We start from the raw sequence: 16,401 nt of genomic DNA on the forward strand, positions 1-16,401 counted from the left end.
GTGGTAATCTGGTCAGACAATACTGGCGTTACCACGCCGTGTTAGAATGTGACTTCTGTTCCGACTTCCTGCAGAAACAGCAGAGAGAAACTGAAATATGAAGTTATTATTGTCTCGGTCATAAAATATTTACATTGCAAATGTCTAAAGTAACTTAATTTGAGATTGCTTTATTGCAATGTTTGAAGAGCACAGCAATTCATTCATTCATTCATTCATTGCTCCATCTGTGTTCATTTTTAACAAAAATCTATTCATGTTTATGTTTATTTATTTGGCAGACACTTTTATCCAAAGCAACTTACAATTTATAACCTATAGGGCATGTTGTGATCTGTGGGGGAAACAGGAGTACCCGGAGGAAACCCACGCATGCATGGGGAGAACACGCAACTCCACGTAGAAAGGCTGCAGCCGAGTTTCGAACCTGCAACCTTCGTGCTGCGAGGCAACAGTGCTAACAACTGCGCCACCATGCAGCCCATTCATATTCATATTAAGCTCTCAGATGTTAAACGGCTGTTTTATTCTCATGGACACTTAGATAAACGTACCTTTAAATGACATTTGCAGTGAATATATTTGATACAGTCTCCAACTGCATGTTTAACCCACTGCAGTTTGAAATTTATCCAATAGATTATTTATGTTTTCCTACAAAAATGTTTTATTTCTTTAGAAAGTTGAGATCTGCACTCTAAGAAGAAGCATTAGTTTATGATGACTTTCTTTAACAGTGTGGTTCACTTGTTCAATCAACACATTTGCAGAGGTCTTGGGAACAAATGCCTTGTAAAGGCGCACTCTGGGGAACCAAAGCTCTGGTGCGCCTGTTTCAAGATATAGAACATTCCCAGATCGGAGGAGAGCTTCACACAGCAGGATTTGGAGTCTTTCTTTTCTGATACTTGGACATCTCACCTCTGATTGGCTAACTGCAACACAACTCTACCACTAACTCCATTTGCTTTGCAACGCTGATGTTTTATCTCCACTATTAACACAAGCCTGCAGGAGTTCTGCTGTGTGGTGGAGATGCTAATGCTAACGGTTAGTTTCTCTGCTGTTTCCTGGACGCTACACTAACAACAACCTTCCCCGTCATGAATCAAGATGGGTGAGTCCATGAATGTCAAGTGACAGTGTGAGGTAGATCTGTCAGGCTTTTCTAATCCCAGCATTTCACCAATTATTTTCTATCAGAAGCTAAGCAGGAGGTATAGGTGTAGGAGACTATTTTAATGTCCAGCCTACATGAAAAACTCAAAATGACCAATTATAGTCAGGAATAATCGTTAAAAAAATGTTTTTTCAGTGAACACACACACAGTGTGATGCATAGAAATTTAGAGTAAGCCTTTATAATAAATGAAGTATTCGGAAGAAAGACAAATGCACACCAAATATCTGTTTATCACATTCATTCTTCAAAAATGACTTCAGACCCATATTTCAATGATAGTTTTGTAAATTTATTTTTTTATTTATTTACCTGTCTACGTATGAATGTTCTGTTTTTGTTTTGTTCTGTTTTTGTTTTCCATCGGCCTAAAACACAAAAGCAATTAGGTGTAAGAACAGGAAGTTATGTGAGAGATTTGAAACAAGTTCTGCAAACCTTTCCATGAACGCACTCATTTCACAGTGTCTGCGTGTGTGTGTGTGTGTGTGTGTGTGTGTGTGTGTGTGTGTGTGTGTGTGTGTTTTGTATGGTGATCTGGCCCGCTCTAACTAAGAGGGTTGAGTGATGTCACAACAGACTACATTTTAATAGAGTGGGAAGCAATTAGAGAGGGGACAGGCCGAGAGGTGAAGAGATGGGGAGGGGGGTCCACGCGACACACAGTTCACTCACTCACTCATTTTCTCTCTCTCTCCCTCTCTCTTTCAAACACACTCATTACTGAAGATGAGTTAATTAATTGCACAGTGATTCACGAGGCTTGTAATTAATCTCACAGGTATGTGAGTGTTTCTGAGAGGTGGCTTCCCGACCTTCATTTATAACACACACACACACACACACACACACACACACACACACACACACACACACACACACACACACACACACACACACACACACACACTATGTAAAACATCACATTCTACTCTTCAGATAAATTGAGTTATTTAAAATCTTGATCCAGATTCTTTCACTTGAACGTGTTTATTGCTCATCAAAGTCACTCCAGTCTAACTTTATCTTTTACATAATTTGCTTCATTTCGTTTATTTTACATAAAGACCTCATAATTTTATCAATAAATGACAGCAAAAAGATGTTAAATAAATCATAGTGATGTAAAAAGAAGCCTATCCGCCAGAAAACTCAGTAAAACCGAGCGAACATAAAAGACTCGGTGCATTAATTGACACAAATGAATTCAGATGTGAGTTTTAGTCACGTCTGCTAAGGCTGCTTTTATTATTTTCACTAAGAGGCTTTTAAACTAAACAGAAAAAAATTACATTTATTATGTTAGAGCTTGTGGTTCTAACATTTTTCCAGCAGAAAGGCCTTTATTCCTCAGAGCACTTTAACTGCATTACTTTTCATAATTATTTTTAAGGAGAGGAAATCTGCTTTGATTGTCCACTCAAAAAAAAGTGCATGTATTAATCTTACTCAACTCTACCCATGATCCCTTGCATTTATCAGCACGAGTGGGATTGGGGGAGCAATCACATTTGGAAATTAAACAAATAAAAAAAGTTGAAGATAGCAGAGTGAGTGATGAAGCCGGCCAGCTGCAAGCAGCATAAATCTCCTCCTTTCAGCAGCCACCTCTGCCTCCACACATTTGGATATTGTTATGATTTTACTGTGTTTGCATATATAAGTCTAATTTATTAGACTCGAAAATCATCAGAATTATTTACAAGCAGGTTCTGGGCTGCTGCCAATAAGCCCATTAGGCGCATTGTTGGAGACTGGTTATATGATAAAATACACAATAGTAATTGTGAATGGAGAGAGGCCAGAGTGTTTCTCAATGAGGTGATTATCTGCGTGCAGGTTATTGTGCTATTTCAGCATGACATGTAAATCTGTATTGCACCATTAATCACAGTCAACACTGTCAGGAAAGTGAGAAAAAGGATGAGGAGAAAAATCTGGTGAGAATCTAACAGAAGAGTCGCTCAGAAATGATGAAACCTTCACTTAACTCCAATCAGAGAACCGCAGCATCCGTTTCTCCCTCCACTCATCACAACTGATCTGAAATATTCTAACAAGATGTGATTTTTATATAATTAGGTTTTTAGAGATCATCTCTGTGTTCTGACTTTAGCAAAATATACTTAATTTTTTGAATTAACTTTCATTTTTTTGCTGTGTAACTTATTTTATCTTTAAATTGAGTTCATTATCCTTTAATCACAGAAATAAATGAGTAATCTTGTTCCATCAGTGATGATGGGTCACTTGGGGACATTTGAAATACGTAACTTTATATAGTTTCAACACATTATGTTCTCAGTGAAATGAAAATGTAACTTCCTGAGACCTGAGTTTTGTTGCATGATATTGTTTTTGTTCTCCAGTTATTTAGGATTAGATTGACCTCATAAATTTAAAACCTGAGCATTATTTTAGAACAAAAAACATAGTAGTACAAATTAAACTAAATGAATTAAAAGCTATTGTCCCCCGAAAAAGTACAAGAGGTCTACGTTGAGCTGAGTAAACTAATGTGTACACCGTACTACAAATGTACACAATAGTCTTTGGTCAGCTGTAGATTTTTAAATAAATCACTAATAAATGCTTAGCAAAGTAAAATTGAAAGTGAATTTATTAAACAACTTCCAGAGCTTTAGAAGTAAAGAGTGAATTTATAAAATCTCTGCAGAAAATTCCCTTATTTTGTGCTGCCAACCCTTCTAAAAGGTGCTTTAAGGAATAAACTTTGATATGTTGTATTTATTTTGATAGAAAAGGAGGCTAAAACCGTTTTAACAACATAACAAGAGAAAAATACCATAAATATCACAAGATGGTTTAATAACACTAAGCAGCAAACTTTGTGACAGTTTAACTGTGTTAGTCTCAAGCTTTTTGGTCATGAACGTTACTTTTAAATCACAATAATGACCAAATGTAGAAGCTTAAAGGAGACAAATTATGACATTTTTTCTTAAGTTTTGATAGTTCTATGGTCGACACAAAACATTTTATGCACTAAAACCTTCTCACATGAAATGGTTTAAGCTGTTTTATTCTTTACAGTTTCAGTACTTTCCAGAATGAGCCGTTTCAGTGCTCTGTCTCTTTAAGGAAACAATCTGCTGCTGGCCACGCCCACCCCTCATTTGTTCAGGCTGCTATAAGCTGAGAAACTCTGATAGCTAGGAGGGGCTTGGAGTAGAGCTGTATTCTATTTCCCTTTTTGTGATGTCACAAATTAGGACTTTTTTAGGCAAATAATCCCTGAAGCCAAACACTGACACACACACACACACACACACACACACACACACACACACACACACACACACACACACACACACACACAGGAAAGGGAGAGATGATTAGGTGTTTAAAGTGGCAGTGGAGACACACATGGCGGCAGAAAAGGCTGCAAAAGGTGGGTGTTGTCCCATTTAAAAATAGTTCTGGGAACCATAGACCATTTTTTCTTTTTGCCTGTATGGAAATATGTTCTTCACGTCAGACCTTGGTAATCCAATGATTTACTGCATATCCAGAGAAGCTTCAATGTTTGAAAAAGTAAACAGCATCTCCTCTTTTAGAGAAAACCGCCCACGGCACTTTGTAACACAATCAGCTGTGCACACACACACACATTCTCATCCTGGTGATGGGCATTGTAGCCACAGACGAACTCCCAAAAAGTATTACACCAAACAGAACTTTAGTTAAAACAAAAAACAATTTTGTGCCCCTTAACTCTATCTAACATTACATTTGGGCTTTCTGCCTTTAAAACAGACAAAAACAATCCTAAACTAACAGAGTAAAAAAGACAACAGAAGTTAGTGGCACACGGGGCCACTGAGGGTCAGTAAGCACTTCTCTCTCCTCCAGAAACATCTGGTAACACACAGAATAACACCCACTGTCCTCTGAGGATATTCTTCTACTCTACGGTGGCCTCAACAAGCCACATCACATCCTCACTCTGCTATCCGCCCATGACAGATGCATTTATGTAATAGTTTTGATGGGTATTGATCCACGTGGCGGAGCCAGTTAAGAAACAGAGAAAAATGAGATTTCAAAATCAACATGGCTGCGAGGGGAATTTTGTGGAGATGATGAGTGACAGAGAAAATGGGTGTGAGTTTAAAAAAATAAAAGCATGTGAGCAGCAGAGACAGGGTTTTGATTGAAAACACACACGATTCATATAAAAAGAGATGGAACAGAGTGACAACAAACAGGAACTCTCTCATCCTGTGTGTGTGTGTCTTTGGACAGGCATGATCACGTGTGAGTGAGTGTGTGTGTGTGTGTGACCTTGGTTTGGCCCGGTGGTAAAGTGGGACGTCGGGAGAGTCCGTGTGTGAGCAGTCAAGCGTTCTCCCTCAGATTAGCAGGCTTTATTACTGCCACCAGCCTCTGGTCTGACAAATCCTCTTATTTCATTTTACTTTCTACTACCTCTACCTCTGCCTCCCGCTTTTTCCACCTTCACTCCTTTATTTTTCTAAACTTTCCCCCTCCTTTCTCCCGGCTCTGCAGCAGTGTTGCTTTATCCGCTGCTCTGCTGGTTCTGTGTTTCCTTGCTGCCTCATTTTTCTGTTTGCTCACCCCTTTTCTTCTTCCTCTCATTGTCTTATCTTCTGCATGCCTTTGCTGATACCTACACAGTTTTTCTTTTGCTCACCCTTCTTCTTTGCTCCTCCCTCTACCTCTCCGCCTCTGCCTGCCTCTCTGTGCTGTGATGAATCTGTAGACAGGGGCTAATAATTGTACTTCAGCCCAAGTGCTCATTTTTCTTTGTGTTTGAAAGCTGTGACAGGCAGGGACTCTTTTCTCCCCTCCCTGCCTCCCCTAGTTCTTCTCTTCTTCTTTTTCTCTACCTTTTCATTCTATCCCCACACAATGGGTGAGTAAAATAACTCAGGGTTTACAAGGTCACGCTGTCTTGTAGTGAGGACACGCTGGGGGATTTGGGGCTGAGAGCATTTCCTCAAAGCTGCTGTGTTGAGACTTCAATTAAAAAAAAAAACAGAAAGTTATAGATTGCAGACATAGATCTACAGGGAGAAATAAATAATATTTGATAGAAATTTAGTGCATTTCAGCCAGCTGATGTCAAAAGTTGTTGCTAAAGCTTCTCGAACAAGAGAGAAAAATAGCACCTCTGTACCATTTGTTCCAAATATTCATAAATTTAGGATTTCAGAACAAAAAACCCTTTATTTTCATTTTCATGGCACCATGAAGTTATTTTATTTAAAAGTTACAATCCTAATAGGTTTGAACAGCATCTATGCAGAGAAATAGCTTTTACATCCAACAGGACCAATAAACTGATGTCAGAACGCAGCCAAGACCAAAGTGAGCTTCTGTCATTTTAAAACTGCATTCCTGCAAATTCATGAAAATTCTCAGAAGCTTTTACACGGCCGTCAGTTCTGCATTATATAGTTGATTATTTAGGCCATAATAGGATGTTTCTGCAGGTTTGGACCCCTGAATGCATATAGACACACAGTCATTCAAATTGCTTAGAAATTTTGGACATTAGAGTTGTTTTAATATTACAGCATTGCAGTTTGATCTTGGCTTTGCTCAGACTGGTGGTTAGCTCATCAGCTCTGCAGGATGTAAAAGCTTTTTCTCAAAGGCAAGGCTGTTCATGAAGCTATGACCTCAGAGCTCAGGGGTTAGTTAAAGTTAAAGTCACATTAGTCATCATCTTACACTGAAATTACATCTCTGCTTTTGACCCATCCCGTGGGGAGCGTTAGCTGCAGCTGTGGCTGCACTCAGGAACCATTTGGGAGTTTAACCCCCAATCCAACCCTTTAAAGCTGAGTTTTGAGCTGGGAGGCATTGGGTCTCATATTTAATGTCAATGGTATAACCCGACTGGGATTTGAACCCCAATCTCCCAGTCCCAGTGTGGACACTCTACCACTATGCCACTGAGAAGGTATGCCCTGTAATCAGGTGGGTTTCCGGTTCGATCCCAAGCTCCATCTGTGTCAATTGTTGTGTCCTTGGGCAAAACACTTTGCCCTCATTGGCTGCTATTGGTAGTTGGAGGGACCGGTGGCACCGATTGTGTGGCATCAGTACTGTAAAGGACTTTGGCATCCATCATTTTTTTAAATCTATAAAAAGTGCAATAACATTATTTTAATACATAATTTACTGAGAAAAACTCTTCAAAATGGCCTAAATCCATGTAATCCATTTAACTTCCTGTCGCATCAGAAATATTCATCTCGTATATGATTTTGTTTTTTGTTTGGATAGAGCGCCAAACATTGAAAGAAAGTACATTTTACTGCCACTGCTCGAATACACAAGTCTGAGAAATCTGCAGAGATGACATAAAATGTACATCTTTAGATTTAAATCAAAGTCACTTACAAACATGAAATGATTTTCTGTGTTTAAAAGGTTTTTTTAATCTCAAACCAAATCTAAAAAAAACAATCTGCAAGCAAAGAACATGATTAGATATTGAAAGAAAACTATATTTTTATTGACTGGCGTACAGCGCTGCTTTATGAAAATTGATCGATAATTTTAATACTAATGTCATCTTCAAAAGGGAATGATGAAAAGAGAGTGTGTGAGGGTGGGAGGAGAACGGAGGCTTTGTTGCCTGCTGTAGTTAGAAGGTAAAGTTCCTCCTGGCAGATATTTATTGGGTTAGTTGAGTCCAGAGAGAGCTTTAACATTGATTGTGATCATTAAATATATCCGCTTGAAATGGCAACATGGCATTCCTTCAGTCAATGGAGCCAATAGGAGCAGAACAAAGGCATAATCAAATCAATCCTCTCATAATTATTCTTTGAAAGGTGGAATTAATCACAAGAAGAAATAAAAACAATAATGGAAAATGAAATGGTCTGTCGTAAACAATTACGGCCCAAATTGAAATAAATCCAGTGAAGGGGAAAAAAATCAACTGTAAATCCGGCTAATTAAAATAACATTTTAAAGTATATTGGATATTTGGTTTGCATGGACGTCCAGCCATTATACAGCTGAGGAGGATGTATTACAGGAGGGAGATGAAGGGAACAGGGAGATGATGGGGGAGGAAATGGAAACTGTGTTGTGTGTGTGTGTGTGTGCAGGGGTCAAAGGATTAAGGTGGGCCTCTCATGAAAGCCATGATTCTCTCGAATCTCTGCTCACAGAGAGGAAGTGTAGCTTATTGATTAGCTATCAGATGATTCTGATAGGGCCTGATCGATAGGATGAAAGCCAGGCAGGACCCTCCCTCTTCACTCAGACACACCCATGGATCAGCGGCCACTGCACTGCAGACCGATGCAGGCTTGGCAGCTTCTTCGTCTTTTGTGTCTCGTGTTTGAGTCAAATGTGTTAAATAAAGTTATTTACATGAGGGAAGAAAAACTCAAATGTGTTTATAAAAGTGGGGCAGAAACACTTAAATGTAGCTATTAAAGAGCAACTTTTATTAATCAAATAAAACAAAAAGGGGATTATCAGAACTATGATGCCTGATCAGCACCATGGACAGCTCCGTGAGCCAGCATTTGATTTATTTTACATTTAATCTGTTACCGGGAAAAGTGAACATTTAGTGTGGGGTAAATCTAATCGTGCCACTTCCTGCTGCAATGTGTGTTCAAACAAGGTAATAATTTAGATACTTTGTCACTAAATCTCCTGAAATCCGGAGGTTTTGTTGAGAATGAACGTGTTGAACGCTTCCTCCTGTGTCCATTCCTGTGAAAGGACACTGATAAGACAGCTGCAAAATTCAGATGAAAACAGGAAAAAATATCAGCCTCAGTTTGTTTGTTTTTCACTGACGAGGAAGAAAAGAAAACTAGATTAGTAGGTGAAAGAAAAATTGAGTTGGACTAGTACTGTAGGTCTTATTGGAGAAGTTGTCCTTCACTTCCTCTCTAAAGTAAAAAGGATTTCACATGAAATGTAAAACATATTTTATTAAATGTTAGCAGCATGTGAACGTTGTTCTTTTTCTCCTTGTTGCAGACATCATCACGCTGGAATGCTGTTTCCTGGACAACCTACGGCACCCGGACTGCCATAAAGCACAAGTCTAAAAAGCAAAGCGCCCCACCCTCCCAGAAGCTTCAGGATGACCAATCTACAGAAACCCCCCAAAAACACTACCCAACACTAAAGATGACCATTTTTATAAAGGAGCCTGAAATCATCCACTCTGATTAAAACTGTGCAGGAAACATCTTTTAAATGAGACTCAACACCATCTTTATTCAAAATGCCAAAAAATCATTCCAGAAAATTCCCAACATTTATTAATCCCTCAGCTGATTAATAACACTTTAGTTTAATGAGACATCCACCCCAGCTTTAGCCTACCCCTACAGACACGGAGGTTGTAAATACTGTACAGACGACTAATAGGGACAATGATAAGAAATAAAAGTATTGCAAATAATGTACATAGGCATAAGAATCATACTTCTAGTGGGTTTATATATCCATGAGTGTTCTGTGCTCATTTACTTTTTATTTCTTCTCGACCCCTCAAAACAGTTTTTAGCACAAAAAAGAATGAAACCAGAAACAGATTAAATTAACGGACGATTATTAGGAATATTAACGCACATGTTAGCCCATTAAAACAGGGACGTGCATTTTTCTAAGCAAAGGAAACCCTTTTTAATCCAAACCAACCAAGCAAAGAAAGCCGTTGAGTAGAATGTATATGACCCCCCTCCTGTATCATGTACCGTGGTTTAGCCCTGTAGTGATGTGACGTTTGGCAGCTTTTGTATTGTGCAGTCAGTCTTTTATTTGTTTCAAACCAACTGCTTCCTCTTCGATCCTTGTTTGACTTGCCCCAACTCCTCATGGATTAGAGAGCCTGAACCCCAACTGGCCGCTCTGCGACCAGGCGCTCGCTCAGCTCCCACAGGTTGGCGGCGCTGCTCGGATCCTCTGCCTGGATGGACGGCTGGCAGCGGAAGCAGTTGTTGAAGTACATGCCGCCTGAACCCTCCAGCTCTGGAGCTACCGCGCAGTAGACTGTGGTTGCTGAACCTTGTTGCTGTGGACAGAAAAAAAAAAGAAAAAGGGGTACAAGGTCAGTTGGGACAAATCGTGGCTCTGTGACAACGAGACGGCTTCATCCTGCAGGAGGAAGCAAAATACGGAGAACTCATCTACTCACACACAGCCATTAGGATGCGCCCTGTCCAGAGAGGACAAACCGTGGACACCGGCAGCGTCCTTTATAAGACACACACATACGCATGCACGAACACACACGCAGCAAGAGAAAGCTCCACGGAGTGGTCACAGGAAAAAAAAATGACTCATGCACACGCTGTCTCACCCTGCTCCCTGTAACCCATGACGACTGGGTTAAATTACCACGGGAGCGGCATACTGTACATATAATAATGTACATATATTTATTTATTTATCTTTTTACATGTGCAGGACCTTCTACTGTACAGGACGAACAGGAAACAAGACCGGTTCCGGTCTGGATGGGATTAATTGTGAAAACACAGCTTTCATGTACATGACTAACAGAAAAAAAAGGAGTTTTGATGGTAATGAATATGTATATTTTCACATTATGTGTACAGGGAGCTCAGCGGGGCTTGTAAAGCTGAATATAAGTATCAAAAAGTACAATTCTGTATCTATATAATAAGTTAGTTGGTTACACACATTTACACCACACAAGGATTTATTTTTCTCAAGGTTAAAGGAGGAGATTATAAAGTCTCCAGAAAGTTTTTACGTCGTCTCAAACCCAGACGCAGTGCAAAAGTCAAAAGGGTATTTGGATGCAACCTGCTAAGTTTCCCACCCCAGCCCGCCCCATCAGTCATTAATTAGCAGGGATATTCTTGGAGGGGAGATTTCTGTGACATTTGAAAATGAAAGTTAAAACAGCAGCAGAATAAACACATCAGAGAGCATTACACACATAACCCGACTGCTCAAAGAGGGATCTTTCATGTTGCAGCTCCCGCTCAAAGCTGCTGTGACAGCTTCCCGGCAAACTCCGGCTCTGGAGACGACTTCTGTACAACCACATGAAATGGCTCGCGCGCTCTTTATCTTCCGATGAGCATGATGAGAGTTTTAGCGCAGAGCACTGGCACACACTGAGACGAGCCCATATGCGCCGTAGTCAAACATAGGCAACACACACAGATATACGCACATGCATAATGGAGGCACATTACACGCCAACTGTTTGAACAGTTTCCTAAAGCAGCTGCGAGGCCAGCATGCATGACGTGGAAGGATCTTTAGAGGGCTAAAGATTCAGTTAAAAATATACACTGAATGCATTTGCAAGTGACAAAATATAAATAAAATTAAACACAAAGCAGATTTGGAGAACTGCTTTCCTCCGTACCGACTCTCTCACACACACTGTGCAGGACCAGCTCTGCAGCAGCAGATTGAGCGTGTTTGAAGTGCAGCATGATGAGAGAGCTGGTAAACGGCAGATGAAACGGCGGCATCTCTCTGAGCGTTGCCGTCTGTCTCACCTGCCAGTGAGGCGATAACTTTACCCACGTCACATGTCGCCATATCAAAGACAGACAAATGCCAGGCAGTGTCTCTGAGTTGGAGGTTCATACACACTCCGTCTCACTCATCTCCCTCACTTAGGGCATCTGATTTAGTTTGTCTGAAAGCGAAATGCCTTTTAAACTTGACAGAGGGTTCAGGTTCTGGGGGGCGCTGACTCACTGACACCCCTTGAACTTGGCTAACTTTCAGAGATGTTAGTGTGCACTTACTGTTCCTGCTTTAAGGTAAAACACAGAGCTAAAAATATCAAATTATTATGATTTCTGTCATTGGAAATCTTCTCTAACGTGTTTAACAAGTCCTTCAGTTCTTTATAAAGTAAATCCAGAGCACAGCGGTCAAGTTGGAGGCAGATAAAGTATTACATGGACTGTTTGGACTATCTTATTGGTGTTTAGCTCATTCCCCCCCACCACTTGATCTTGCGACCTCTGTAAGAGATAAGGCTGATGAGATTAGGCATTAACATGCTCAGCCACCCACCACGGCCATTTATCATTGTGTGTGTGTGTGTGTGTGTGTGTGTGTGTGTGTGTGTGTGTGTGTGTGTTTGTGCCTGTGTGTGTGTGTGTGTGTGTGTGTGTGTGTGTGTGTGTGTGTGTGTGTGTGTGTGTGTGTGTGTGTTCGACAGCGAGCGTTACACACAGTTGCACACAGGTACATTTACATGTAGGAACAAAAGAACACACACACTCCTAGGTAGGGACACAGTAAGGCTATTCAGAATCATCTACAATGAAGAAGTCCTGTAGGTTTAGATCTCAGCGTGTCTTTCTGTGTTCTGCAACTAAACGAGAGTCACGTGTGCAGAACTTTTCTATGAAGCTCTACTGATTTTTAGCTCTTTTTCAGTCAGAGTGCAAATTTGGACTTGACCAAAAAAATTAGGATGTGAAATTTGATTTGGACTTTTAAAACCAACACTAAGAAACACTAAGCCCAATAACAACCTCAAAAGATCGTAAAACTTAGATATGAAAGATCCTTCTTTGATTGGATATTTACTTAAAGGCACTCACAAGCTCCCCTCTAAATACTATACCCTTACCATTCAGTTATTTAAAGAAACTTCATATTTTAGTTCTTAGAAGCTAAAGAACCCTAACCCTGACCCTAAAACAATCTCAGCTGTGCATTAACCTAGCTTTGAAAGCTTTATGCTAAACTGTGTCATTAATGAACAGGAGCAGCGTTCAGAAACCCAAATCACACAAAAGAAAATCCACTCTAAAGCTACAACAATAATAATTAGAATAAGCTGTACCTAATCCTAAAATATACCAAAAGATTACAGCAATAAAACAATCCGAAAGAGTAAAATACCTCAAGAACTTTACAGACCACTTCTATAAAAGGGTCCAAACACTGGGAGTAAAACACATCCTGCAATAAACCGACGTTTGGTGAGCAGCGCTAGTTCTGGGACCAGATCTGAGTCTTCCAAACTCAATACAGACCCGGGAACCTCCTGGACGTGCAATAGGAATGTCGTTGTAAAGTATTGAGCAATAAGCGGTAGTCGAGAAATCCTCGCTGAGCGTATTCACAAGCTATACGGAGAGATGCTACGTCGTTGAATCCACCGTAACGTTACTTTTGGTGTGTTTTGTTCAGTGTCTTTGTCATCCCAGTCGTACTCAGCTGTATGAGCTTTCGCTGACCCCTATGCATGTGACCTTTGACCCTCACACACATCTGTAGTTATGGCATCGTCCTCCTCTCCTGACCTGGGTGTAAATAAGCCATTATTGTGTCTTTTTGGGCTCACCCCTGTACATAATAAACCTGTAAATAATAACTGCTATGCATGCCGAGAATTTAGCAATTCTTTCAGGTACTTTTATAACCTCTCATAAAGCATGTGCGGGAAGAAAAAAAAAGTAGAAAAATAGAAAAGAACACAACAAAAAGGTTTCAAATAAACAAGTTGATAATATTGTCAGGCAATATCCTCTCTTGGACAGTGTGCGTAGAGTCTTCCTGTTTTCTTACTCCTGTGGGTGGTTCTCTTCCATGTCCTGTGTTTTCTGCTCACCATCTGTGTCAGTTGTTGTCAGTTGGCATTTGTACAGCAGCGAGGGTTGAGGCAGAGCAGAGAAGAGAGGGGCGGCTGACCTCTGTGATGGCGCTCCAGTTCAGCAGCGGTACTAAAGCTGGCAAAGCTATCCACGCCTGGGACGCCGTTTGAGAAGTTGGTTCCTGGCACCAACAGTAGATCATTACAGCGCACGCCCGTGTGAACGCCCTTTAGATTTGCAGCAAATCTACAGAAAATCTGTATTTGTTTTGTCAAATTCCCATTTTAGTTTAAGTTTGGCAAGCTGTCAGGAACACATGGGCAGTTTTATTCCATTTTAGTAATATTTAAACCAAACTGACGTGTGAACTAAGTGTTTATGTCCCTCATTTATGGAAACAAAGTTCCCAAACTCCACAAACATTTGGTGGAAAAGAAAAAGTGCGAAGGCTTCAGGATTTCTGTCTTTTTTATTTAAGGGATCAGGAGGAGTGCAGGTTTTGGCTCAGCCCTCTGCCCAGCCTCGTGTCGTAGCTTTTCTCCAAACTGATTGTGATTCTGTTTCAGGAATGTTTTTAGTTTCTTTTTTTCAACCTGTGATGTTCAAAAATATATGGAGGTGTCTGATTTTAAATCTGTGCTAAAGATATTTTACATTTAATAAATAACCATTGAAAGCAAAGTTTTCTGAGTGTGCAGTTTATTTGTGAATGTGTGCGTGCATGTGTGGTTTTTTTTTTTTTTTTGCCTTCAGGCCTCGGCAAGTTGACAGCTCAGCTAAGCGTGCCTGGCCTCGCTGCGGAGGGAATCCTGGGTAATGCGGTTCCCCTTTAGATAAACAAGCTGTCCCTCTATTCAGTTTGATCATTCAACCACGGTAAAAAGAGATTAGCTCCCTCAAACACCCCGGCACACACTTCAGAAAGCTTCCAGACGCTCGCTCATGAATCTGCAGTGGCCTCTCCCAACGTTTACGGACAATATGAGGCAAATAAAGTTAGGAATTAAACTGTGACTCAGAAATAAGTGTTTACACGTCTAATATCTGTGAAAACAGAGTTAGGCCTTTTGACTGACAGAGAGGGAAAAGTTAATCTGGGAGAAAATGCTTATTCTTCAAACTGCAGAAAGGTTTTCAGATTTTTTGGGAACTACAATAAAAAGGTTTTACTCTTCTTTGTGTGTAAGTGTGTGTGCAGTAGCATGTTGTCCTATAACACTGCAAAGGTTTAAATGCTGTTATACTAAATGATAACTAAACTAAATGATTGTCAGAGGTTTGGGTGAAATTGCCTCAGATTCTGCTGTTAGATAGAGATGCTTCTTACTGGTTATTCTGTTTAAAATAATTTAAAGAAAAAATTATGTCAAGCCTAGGTCCCTGAAGACAACCCATTTACTAGTTAAACCAGGGATAACAAGTTAACATTTAAAGAGGACCTAGAACTTCGTTTCTTTTACAATTGAAAACTGCTGTTTGAGTCTCTAAACAGCATCAGAAACATTGTTGGGGCTCACAGTGGCACAGGAGCCCTAAAAACATTGGCCAAACTGGAGAGAGGGGAGGAAGTGTGTCCGGCTCTTTCAAACAGCAGGGTGGGTCCAATCCCTTAAAGGGATACTAGGCAACTTTTAAATATTTTGAAATCATTTTCTTGAGCCAGTATGTGCTAAAATGACCCTTTACAGGGTTCATGAAATGTCACTCAGACCCCCACTACCCTCTGTGGTCAGAATACCACATTTGCAACTTCAGAGTGCCGGTCCAGTTTGTTGGACTTAGAAAACAATTGAGCTGACATACCTGGTGCTGCAGTCTGCTTCCAGCACGTTTCCTGCATGTTTTAGATCATGAATGCAGCTGATTTGTTTAATTTAGTGATGAATCACTCCTGTAGTCTGAAGGCTGGGGAGACATTTCAGCTGTTTAAGGTGTTAACAAGACAAACGCACAGCAAGGAGATATATGCTTTCAGTTCTACTAAGTAGACACTAGGGGGCTAAAAGCAAGCCAAAACTGCCTAATCTCCCTTTAAAAAGTGGGGTTCAGCAACTGTCTTGGTAGAAAGTTTACCAATTTCACATGGGACAGCAATCTGCACCACTCCACCCACCAGAAACAGCACGTAATAGTTTTGTGGAGCGGGTATGTGTCCTTGGGGGCGCTCTTTACCTGCTTAATGGCTGTTAGTTATTTTCTGTGCCAGAAGCTAATAAAAGGCTAGCAGTTAGCTTCATCACTTCAATGACCATCAATAAAAACACAGGAAGTAGAAAAAAGAAGTTTGCTGTTTTGTTGGCATCATGGCGGAGCCTGGATGTAAAGTCTTTGGAGGCAAAGCAAAGAGGTAAAACCAGAGTGAAAGTCAGCACAGCCTACACTCGTTTGAAGGAGCTAAAGGAGGCTATGAAAGCATGGACTAATGGTGACCTGGCTTTGTTGATACTAGACTTATAAGTAATACTTTTTGTCCAACAGTGTGGATCTTTTACTTCGTGACTTGGCTCATGTTAGTGTAACTGATAGCGCTAGCAACAGCAGACTGCTGCAGGGTTGTGTATGACCGTTGTAATTCCAATTTCAACCAGTAGGGCGGAGAAGCTGGAAACTGTTTAGTGTTATTTTAAAGTCAGGATATTCCCA

The 16,401-nt window shown here is 40.4% G+C and overlaps 1 protein-coding gene across 1 annotated transcript in view; it reads right to left on the reverse strand.

Annotated features, from left to right (window-relative positions):
• Positions 1–9,895: 9,895 nt before the first annotated feature.
• wwox (WW domain containing oxidoreductase) overlaps positions 9,896–16,401 on the reverse strand; it is a 173,700-nt gene continuing 167,194 nt past the window's right edge. The window contains exon 9 of the mRNA XM_015964707.3: positions 9,896–10,226. Within this exon, the coding sequence (XP_015820193.1) occupies positions 10,035–10,226 (192 nt within the window). The 3' untranslated portion in view covers positions 9,896–10,034. The remainder of the gene's footprint in view (positions 10,227–16,401) is intronic.

The sequence above is a fragment of the Nothobranchius furzeri genome, chromosome 4 (assembly GCF_043380555.1).
Source record: "Nothobranchius furzeri strain GRZ-AD chromosome 4, NfurGRZ-RIMD1, whole genome shotgun sequence".
NCBI lineage: Eukaryota > Metazoa > Chordata > Actinopteri > Cyprinodontiformes > Nothobranchiidae > Nothobranchius > Nothobranchius furzeri.